General features: G+C 38.0%; 1 protein-coding gene across 1 annotated transcript; it reads right to left on the reverse strand.

Moving 5' to 3' along the window:
* Nucleotides 1–3270: 3270 nt before the first annotated feature.
* LOC132104570 (gastrula zinc finger protein XlCGF57.1-like) lies at nucleotides 3271–9008 on the reverse strand. The gene is made up of 2 exons (XM_059510136.1): nucleotides 8862–9008; nucleotides 3271–5389 (listed from the first exon to the last, which is right to left on the reverse strand). Exons 1-2 carry the CDS (start codon nucleotides 8944–8946, stop codon nucleotides 3942–3944), a joined length of 1533 nt encoding a protein of 510 aa, XP_059366119.1. The 5' UTR covers nucleotides 8947–9008; the 3' UTR covers nucleotides 3271–3941.
* Nucleotides 9009–9994: the final 986 nt, after the last annotated feature.

Here is a 9994-nt window from a genome sequence, read left to right on the forward strand (position 1 = left end):
ACGGTTGTCTATATACAATAAACATTATAGTGCTGTCAAAATGAATGATTAATCCAAGTGATTAATCAAAAAATAAAAATGAAAAATAACCCATAATCCTGATACCCTCTTGACTGATAGCTTCCTGTATTCGGTACATACGTCTGCTATTTCCAGTGTGGGGGGGGGGGGGGGGGGGGTAATGACTTACAAAGTTGGTATAGCCTACTTATCACAACACTGTCAATCGCGTCGTCAATCGCAAACGATCATTTATTAAAACGTCTCGCTACCGAACTACCTACAGTAGCTTAATTTGTGGAGGACGAAGAGAAAGCACCCATTTGGTAAATGAGCCAGTGAGAAATAATAACTTAAGTAGGGTCCAGTGCCCTTACGATACTTTTAAAATGGTACCGGCTCCTAAACGGTGCCTGAACCGATACTTTAAAAAAAGAGCCACAAAAAAAACTATGGATAACATTAAAGAACATTACAAATATTTAAAATAAATCCATAGCTTTCCCACGCTCCTTGGATGCTCTCATTTCTCAAGTTATGCTTCCCTTAATCTAAGGTTAATAAATGTATTTCACGTATTTCACAATCTGGGTCATTATTTAATACAAAACCACACATAATGTTTCTACTGTATCTCTGTCACTCACTCTGATATTTAGTTAAGATGAGTGCTGTCTGTCACTGTCTTTAATCAGTCCTGTAAATTACTGTATGCTCATTCTTTATAAAGTAGCAACAATGTCGTTTTTAAACTACAGTACTGTGCAAAAGTCTTATGGAAAAATTAGTATTTTCAGCCCAAAAAAGGGTTTTAAGCCAGTTATTTATATCTTTTGCTGTAGTGTTTCAGAAGGAAATATCAGTTTGCCATTAATTTTAATAATAATCTAGCGAGATTTTGAATGCACCTGCAGTCTGACAACTGCGAAATGAATGTTTGGAAATGTAAACTGATATTTTATACTGACACACTTAAGCATAATATATAAATAACTGGCCGAACACCATTCTTTAGGGTGAAAATACTAACGTGCCTAAGACTTTTGCACAGTAGTGTATGTATAAAGTACGTATGATTAAATTAAGTATATTTAAATAAGTGTAATTAAAGTATGTGTTCGTTCATATGTGTTAAGGCTAGATTTTCGCTAGAACGGCTGTGGTGTGACAAGCAAAAACTTTACAGTAGATAGATGAGAAACTGACTGCTCCCTAGTGAACTTTTGTAAACTGTATTTATGACAAAGAACTGCACAGATACAGATATTCTAACAATCTATCGATAAACACATACCTTGTGTCCTCTGTTTGTGTTTGAGTGCGCATGCGCTGCTCCGCTCGCGGTCTGTGGATTGAAGAGCGCGCTGAAAGACGGAGAGGAGACCAGTCTGACAGCGGTTTCATTTGAAATTTAAGGGGACTGACTCTGAGCCGATCGGATACCGGTTCCGTACACAACCCTACTTTTAAGAAATATATTTTTTGATATACGAACCCAACATTGGCTATGTCCTCACTGGAGTGTGATGTGATTTGTGTCATGTGCAGGTGCGATGGATCGCGTACAAACCAATAGGGTGTCGGAATGGTATATGTATATACTTCTCATCCAACCTCATCCGGATGGTGCGATTTATTTGGATAGGATAGTTTTTTTTTTTTTTTTTTAATGACGACAAGCCGGAATGAAAACAAGCCGAAATGAAATAGCAGTAACGAAGCTATTTTTAAAATGTAAGGAGTAGAAAGTACAGATACTTGCGTGAAAATGTAAGGAGTAGAAGTAAAAAGTTGGCTGAAAAATAATTACTCAAGTATAGATACCCCAAATTTCTACTGAAGTAATGTAACGAAGTATTTGTACTTCGTTAATTGACACCTCTGCTCTTGTTTGACAGCACTTCAAAAACACGACAAAGAGAAAGACCATTGCCTTATATAGTGGCTGTCTCATGTTTGTGGGGTTTAAGTAAAAAAGCCTGGATTTAAACACTTCCGCTAGGTATTTGAGTAAATGAAAACACAATACTTACATTTTAATTTTCCCCCACAGAGCTCTCACCTGCCTCTGATTATAAACACCGTCGTCATATGCGCACAAGTGATTCTGGGATATGGTAGGGTGCGAAGTGTCCATCAGATGTACTCTTCATTTTCATGGGATTAGATAGGCGAAGGGAAGCAAAAGATGTGGTAGAAAAAAAGCGTACAAGCAATAGGGATAACTACACCCTGGAGAGGATTGTGAAACAAAACCCATTCAAAACTGTGAGGGAGATTCACAAATAGTGGACTGCTGCTGGAGCCAGTGCTTCAAGAACCACTACACACAGACGTGTGCAAGACATGGGTTTCAGCTGTCGCACTCCTTGTGTCAAGACACTCTTGAACAACAGACAGCGTCAGAAGCGTCTCGCTTCAAAAAGGACTGGACTGCTGCTGAGTGGACCACAGTTATGTTCTTCTGATGAAAGTAAATTTAACATTTCCTTAGGAAATCAGGGTCCCAGAGTCTGGAGGAAGAGAGGAGAGGCACACAATCCTCGTTGCTTGAGGTCCAGTGTAAAGTATCCACAGTCAGTGATGGTTTGGGGTGCCATGTCATCTGCTGGTGTTGGTCCACTGTGTTTTCTGAGGTCCAAGGTCAACACAGTCGTATACCAGGACGTTTTAGAGCACTTCATGCTTCCTGCTGCTGACCAGCTTTATGGAGATGCAGATTTCATTTTCCAACAGGACCTGGCACCTGCACACAGTGTCAAAGTTACCAGTACCTGGTTTAAGGACCATGGTATCCCTGTTCTTAATTGGCCAGCAAACTCGCCTGACCTTAACCCCATAGAAAATCTCTGGGGTATTGTGAAGAGGAAGATGTGATATGCCAGACCCAAGAATGCAGAAGAGCTGAAGGCCACTATCAGAGTAACCTGGGCTCTCATAACACCTGAGCAGTGCCACAGACTGATCGACTCCATGCCACGCCGCATTGCTGCAGTCATTCAGACAAAAGGAGCCACAACTAAGTACTGAGTGCTGTACATGATCATACTTTTCAGTTGGCCAAGATTTCTAAAAATCCTTTCTTTGTATTGGTCTTAAGTAATACACTTACAAGTATACAACTAGAGCACTGATATTAGTATACTTGCTACATAAAGTATACTTAAAAATATGCTTTTATTTTATTAAGTATTCTTAAGTAAAGTTCAAGTTTACAATTTTTGGTAAGGGTAAAGATTAATCAAATAATGCAGTGTAGCATTTATTAAATTACTCACATCCTGTTTATTTAAAATCTTTCATTTACATTGCAGCATGTCTCAGAAAGACAGAAGTCAATAAGATGTATGCTTTTTCAGATCTAAGATTTCAGAGTGCAATAATGCTGTGTGAGAATATAAAAACCTGCAAAGTTTCAAAAATGAATTTCATAATCACAAAGGTGGACCTTGGGACAAAAAAGGTAACACTTCAAGGTGTCCTTGTTACATATTCTCACTAATATAATAACAGTAAATTATGCAAGATTACATGCAAGCAATCCTAAACCAAACCCTAACCATATATTAACTACATGTAGTTAATTGGTATAACTCAGTTCTTAAATGTGTAATAAAATAAATAAATAAATAAATAAATAAATACAAAGAACACAAAAAATGTAGAACTGAGCTATAGCAAAGCAGGTGGTCAGGTGCAGCCACAGGAGTTCATTCACACAAGATATAAAGATAAAAACAAAAAGTCCCAAAAAAGTTATAAAGAGACAAAGAATGCAAATGGTTATGAAGGTGGACAATCAGATTTGGGCCACATTCAACTTTAGTGTGAATGTCACCTTCATTTCACAGAGATCGCATCACCATATAGTAGTGAATAACATGTTTCTATGATCCTACAGAGTTTACAATTATTAGGACTTTTGATGTGTGAATCAAGGGTTATGTCTGAAACTCTTTACACACTAAATTCTTCTCTCCACTGTGAATTCTCATGTGTGACTTAAGATTTCCATTTTGTGAGAAGCTATCCCCGCACAGTTTGCAGGTGAAAGCCTTCTCTGTAGTATGAAGTCTCACATGAGTGTAGAGGCTCACTTTACAGCTGAAACTCTCTCCACACTGATCACAAATAAAACCATTCTCTCTTGAATGTTCTCTCTTTTCTCCAGTGTGAACTCTAATGTGGAACTTGAGGCTTTCTTCATATTTGTAGCTATTTCCGCATTGATCACATGGGAATGGCTTCTCTGAATGAATGATTATGTGTTGATCAAGGCCTCCTTTTTTAACAAAACTCTTTCCACAATGTTGGCATGTGAACAGCTTCTCTCCGGTGTGAATTTTGATGTGTTCATTAAGGTTTCCTTTTAACGTGAAACTCTTTCCACAATGTTGGCATGTGAACAGCTTCTCTCCAGTGTGAACTCTCATGTGGGATTTAAGCGTTTTTTTATATCTAAAACTCTTTCCACACTGAACACAAGTGAACGGCTTCCCTCCAGTGTGAATGGTTACGTGTTCATTAAGATTTCCTTTTTTAGTGAAACTCTTTCCACACTGAACACAAGTGAACGGCTTCCCTCCAGTGTGAACTCTCATGTGGGATTCAAGTGTTTTTTTATATCTGAAACTCTTTCCACACTGAACACAAGTGAACGGCTCCCCTCCAGTGTGAATGGTTACGTGTTTATTAAGATTTCTTTTTTTAGCGAAACACTTTCCACAGTGATCACATATGAACGGCTTCTCTCCAGTGTGAATGATTACATGTTCATCAAGGCTTCCTTTTACTTTGAAACTCTTTCCACAGTGTTGGCATGTGAATGGCTTTTCTCTGGTGTGAGTTTTGATGTGTTCGTTAAGGTTTCCCTTTGTAGTGAAACTCACTCCACAGTGTTGGCATGTGAACGGCTTTTCTCCCGTGTGAATTTTGATGTGTTCATTAAGGTTTCCTTTTAGCGTGAAACTCTTTCCACAGTGTTGGCATGTGAACAGATTTTCTCCAGTGTGAACTCTCATGTGGGTTTTAAGTGTTTCTTTATATCTGAAACTCTTTCCACACTGAACACAATTGAACGGCTTCCCTCCAGTGTGAGTGGTTAGATGATTATTAAGATTTCCTTTTTTAGTAAAACACTTTCCACACTGATCACAAGTGAACAGCTTCTCTCTAGTGTGAATTTTCATGTGCGCATTAAGGTTTTTTTTGTGTGTGAAACACTTTCCACATTCATGGCAAGTTAAGTAACTGGGAGATGTGGTCTTCTGAACAGAGTTTGTTTCAGTCAGTATGGATTTTTCTTCAGCCAAGAAATCATGTTTCTCAATTTGATCTTTCTCTTCTGTTTCTTTCAGTTCTTGCTTCTCTTCTTTTATTGCCATCAATTCTGAAGTGAAAAAAAGACAAAAAGAAGTTAATGGGAGATGAATGGCTCAAAGCAACAGAGGGAAAAACCAAAATAAATGTATTAAAACATCAAAATTAACATTGCGCCACAATCTGCCATTTAGGTAAAAAAAGTCCCTTTCACTTTGCAATAATACAATGATAGTTTCAGTCAGGATTTAAACACCATCATTATTGAAGTGTAGGGGGGTGTACAGTTAAGACCCAAGGACCAGATATGTTGAACTTAGACCAGGAGTCAAGATGCAATTAACTGAAGAAAAATTGAATGAAGAAATATAGTAAAATACCATATTTTCCGCACTATAAGGCGCACTTAAAAGCCTTTAATTTTCTCAAAAAATGACAGTGCGCCTTATATATGGATCAAGGCGCTCTGTCAAAATGTTGACATTCCCTTTACCACAGCTCCATCTAGTGGATGCATAACGCAAACCCAGTCAAACGTTTGACTGCAGAATCTTCCATTCTATGCGCCTTATGATCCGGTGCACCCTATATATGAAAACAGTTTTAAAATAGGCCATTCATTGAAGGTGCGCCTTATAATCCGGTGCGCCTTATAGTGCGGAAAATACGATAGTTTTCAGTTTCATCAGCATAAGTCACTAACGAGGAGGTCTTTCACATTTTCACGTTCATATTCTAATAGGGTCCACTATGTCATTTCTTCAGGTTAAATGATTCTAACTGGTTCAGGAAAGAATAGACAACATTAGTAATTTCCACACATGGACTGATACACAGAAGAATATCTCCATCCATGGGCGACATTAGGTGAGGCAGTTGTCCCCCATATCGTCAGTCATGGAATCCCTGATGTCAGCCCATGCCCAGTCGTACAGGGGTACTAGACGGTGCTAAATACATAGCAGATATGTGAGCCGTCACTGAAACCAGTGACACAAGTCGGCAGCACAACTTTCGAGCAAAATGATAAAGGAGCGTTTTTTTTTTCAAAATTGGTGATTGGTAAGAAGCCTCTCCGTGTTTGAGAGAGCAGTATTGACTCACCACTATGATTCAAAATGGACACATTTCAAGTGACAGGAAAAAGACCTGGAAAACTTAAATGAACATCAGAGAAGCAGTGTGCACATTTCTGGTTAAAAATAAAAGGCCATCAACTGAGACTTAAAACAGGAAATGATTGGAACATTTACATTTACAGTCATTTAGCAGACGCTTTTATCCAAAGTGACTTACAAATGAGAACAGTAGAAGCAATTAGATCAACAAGAGAACAACAACAGTATACAAGTGTCATGACAAGTCTCAGTTAGTCTAGTACAGAACACATAGCCAGGTTTTTATTTATTTAATATGAAAGACAAGAAAAGAAAAAAAAAACGTGCTAGTATTAGCTGGTTAAGCACTGGCGAAAAAGATGAGTCTTTAGCTGTTTCTTGAAAATGAGTAAAGACTCAGCTGTTCGAATTAAGATTGGGAGGTCATTCCACCAGCTGGGCACAGTCCAGGAGAAGGTCCTTGAGAGTGATTTTGAACTTCTTTGGGATGGTACCACAAGGCGTCGTTCACTTGCAGAGCGCAAACTTCTGGAGGGCACATAAGATTTAACCAATGAGTTTAGGTAAGTTGGTGCCGTGCCAGTGGTCGTCTTGTAGGCAAGCATCAGTACCTTGAAATTGATGCGAACGGCTACTGGTAGCCAGTGTAACCTGATGAGAGGAGTAACGTGAGCTTTTTTTGGCTCATTGAAGACAACCCTCGCTGCTGTATTCTGGATCAATTGCAGAGGCTTGACAGTACATGCAGGAAGAGCCAGGAGAGCATTACAATAGTCCAGTCTGGAGAGAACAAGAGCTTGGACAAGAAGTTGGGTTGCTTGCTCTGACAGGAAGGGTCTAATCTTCCTAATGTTGTATAAGGCAAACCTGCAGGACCGGGTAGTTGTAGCAATGTGGTCTGTGAAGCTTAACTGATGATCCATCACAACTCCTAGGTTTCTAGCTGTCCTTGAAGGAGTAATGGTTGATGAGCCCAGCTGTGTAGAGAAGTTGTGATGAAGCAATGGGTTAGCTGGAATCACCAGGAGTTCTGTCTTCGTAAGGTTAAGCTGAAGGTGATGGTCATTCATCCAGCTAGAGATGTCACTCAGACAGGCTGAAATGCGAGCAGCTACCGTCGGGTCATCTGGTTGGAATGAGAGGTAGAGTTGGGTGTCATCAGCGTAGCAGTGGTAAGAAAAGCCATGCTTCTGAATGACAGATCCTAATGACGTCATGTAGATGGAGTAGAGAAGTGGTCCAAGTACTGAGCCTTGAGGAACCCCAGTAGCAAGGTGTTGTGACTTCGAAACATCACCCCTCCAAGACACACTGAAGGATCTGTCAGAGAGGTAGGACTTAACCCACAGGAGTGCTGTTCCAGAGATGCCCATCTTTCTGAGGGTGGACAGTAGAATCTGGTGATTAACGGTGTCAAAAGCAGCAGACAGGTCCAGTAAGATGAGTACTGAGGATTTTGAAGCTGCTCTTGCTAGTCGCAGGGCTTCAGTAACCGAGAGCAGAGCAGTCTCAGTTGAGTGTCTTTGTAATGAATGAACGAAGTTAGGTTAGGCATCGATTTTGCAGTCGAGTTTATTTTAAAAATTGAAAATACAATTAGTAGGCTGTTTTTAAAAAAAACATAAAACAGTAATGTTCCTTAAGAAACTATATAATACACGGTGCGTGAAACAGGAATATGCAGTATCTTTAATGAACATTCTTTGTTTTTCACATATTGACTGCAGATAAAATACCAAAGTTTTCATAATCTAATTATTCAGGCAGTATGAACAATCAAGTATTAATTTGTATTCTTCAAATTTTCAGTAATATGCAGAATTTCCTATTCACATTTATAACACTATGCACAAGAATATAACACTTGTAACAGCAGAATAACCTATAAACTCTATATTCCTTACATATTAAATATGATTACGCTCAAATTATCATAAACAACATCTATTCTTTTTTCAAAACAATTTTCATGGTTTTCCATTAGGAAATGGATTGAGTTTGATGTTACTAAAATAACTGTTTTGTTTAGGCTTACTTTTGTATTGGTCATGTGATCTCAACATGTTTGACCACATGAAATGACCTGCTCCAAATAAAAGCTCTTTAATTAGGACACTCGTATCACATTCACATTTACAGCGATATCTTTGACTTGATTGCATAGATACTATTTAAACTGAAGAGAGATGATGACATCACTGATTTCAATGATGAACTGCCTTTAACTATCATTTTGCATTATTGACACACTGTTTTCCTAATGAATGTTGTTCAGTTGCTTTGACGCAATGTATTTTGTTTAAAGCGCTATATAAATAAAGGTGACTTGACATTCTTCAAAAAATATTGTTAATTCCTGTAAAGTTGGACATTTAAATAAGAAAAAAATAAATATCTGAGTTCAGCTTTGAGAATGAAACCAACCTGTTTGTTCTTCAGTCTCTTCATGTTTCAAGCTGAATACTTCTGCAATCCTCAAGTCTTCACTCTCCTGTTTAATAAACGCCATCTTGCTTCACCAGAAGGAATTCTGTGTTTGGAAAAAATAAATCCAAACTAAATCTCTCAAGTCAGTCAAAGTGAGAGTAAATGGCCTGGAAACACTCATGACTAGTGCAAAAACATGAATTATACAAATAAAATAAAAAAAAAACATAAAAAACCATACTTGGAAACAAAAATGCAGGAATTAGTAAAAAAATTATTTTCTCTTATCACTACTTGATTCATGTTTATGACTAACTGAGGCTATGTTCCAGTCCAATTTTTTGCACCATTCCCTCGTTAACATCCCTCCGTCTCATTCACTCAGCTGTACATCATTGCTTACAGAATTAGCTTTTTAGTTTTATTCCCCAAGTGTCCACAAACACAAAAGGAAATATACCTTGGAAATATAATCGCCATTGGCTAGTCAATTCTTCAGTTTACTCGGCAGACTGATATACTTTTTTACACACACAAACACACACACACACACACACACACACACACACACACACACATATATGATTCCAATCAGCTTATCTTTGTAAAATGGCTAAGTTTCTTAAATCTTAGCTTCTTAATCAGTCAGTCAATCATTATATTATGGTATTAAGCACTATTTAATGATAGAACTTAGTGATTAGAAATAAAACTTGGTAACCATGTATGAACGCATATTTGTAATTTTAACTGAACTGAAGACTGGTAGTGATGCTTAAAATATTGTTGGTCATTCAGGGTTTCTGTAAAAAAAAAAAAAAGTAATAGATCATATTAATTATTATTAAAATATACTACTACTACTACTAATTCTACTACCATACTAACAATATACAATGCACTATGGATTGATGAGCTGCTGGGTTCATGAATATTAATCATGTTGTCTGCGTTCGGTCAAACTGATTTGCTGAAATCAAAACAGAGACACAGTAATAGATCAGTGCCAGCCAATGAAATTGCCATTAGCACATTAGCTCCGCCCACTACCAGAGAAACCAGTATATCTTATTATTTTACTCTTTGCATGTGTGAAAAACAAATATCAACAAAGCGACGGCAAGTCGCGC

This window comes from Carassius carassius, chromosome 25 (assembly GCF_963082965.1).
Source record: "Carassius carassius chromosome 25, fCarCar2.1, whole genome shotgun sequence".
Classification (NCBI taxonomy): Eukaryota; Metazoa; Chordata; class Actinopteri; order Cypriniformes; family Cyprinidae; genus Carassius; species Carassius carassius.

Coding starts and splice junctions, on each gene's coding strand:
- LOC132104570 (XM_059510136.1), bottom strand. CDS start 8,946: ATGGCGTTTATTAAACAGGAGAGTGAAGACTTGAGGATTGCAGAAGTA. Junction 5,390..8,861: donor AGAGACTGAAGAACAAACAG/GTTGGTTTCATT, acceptor TTTTCACTTCAG/AATTGATGGCAATAAAAGAA.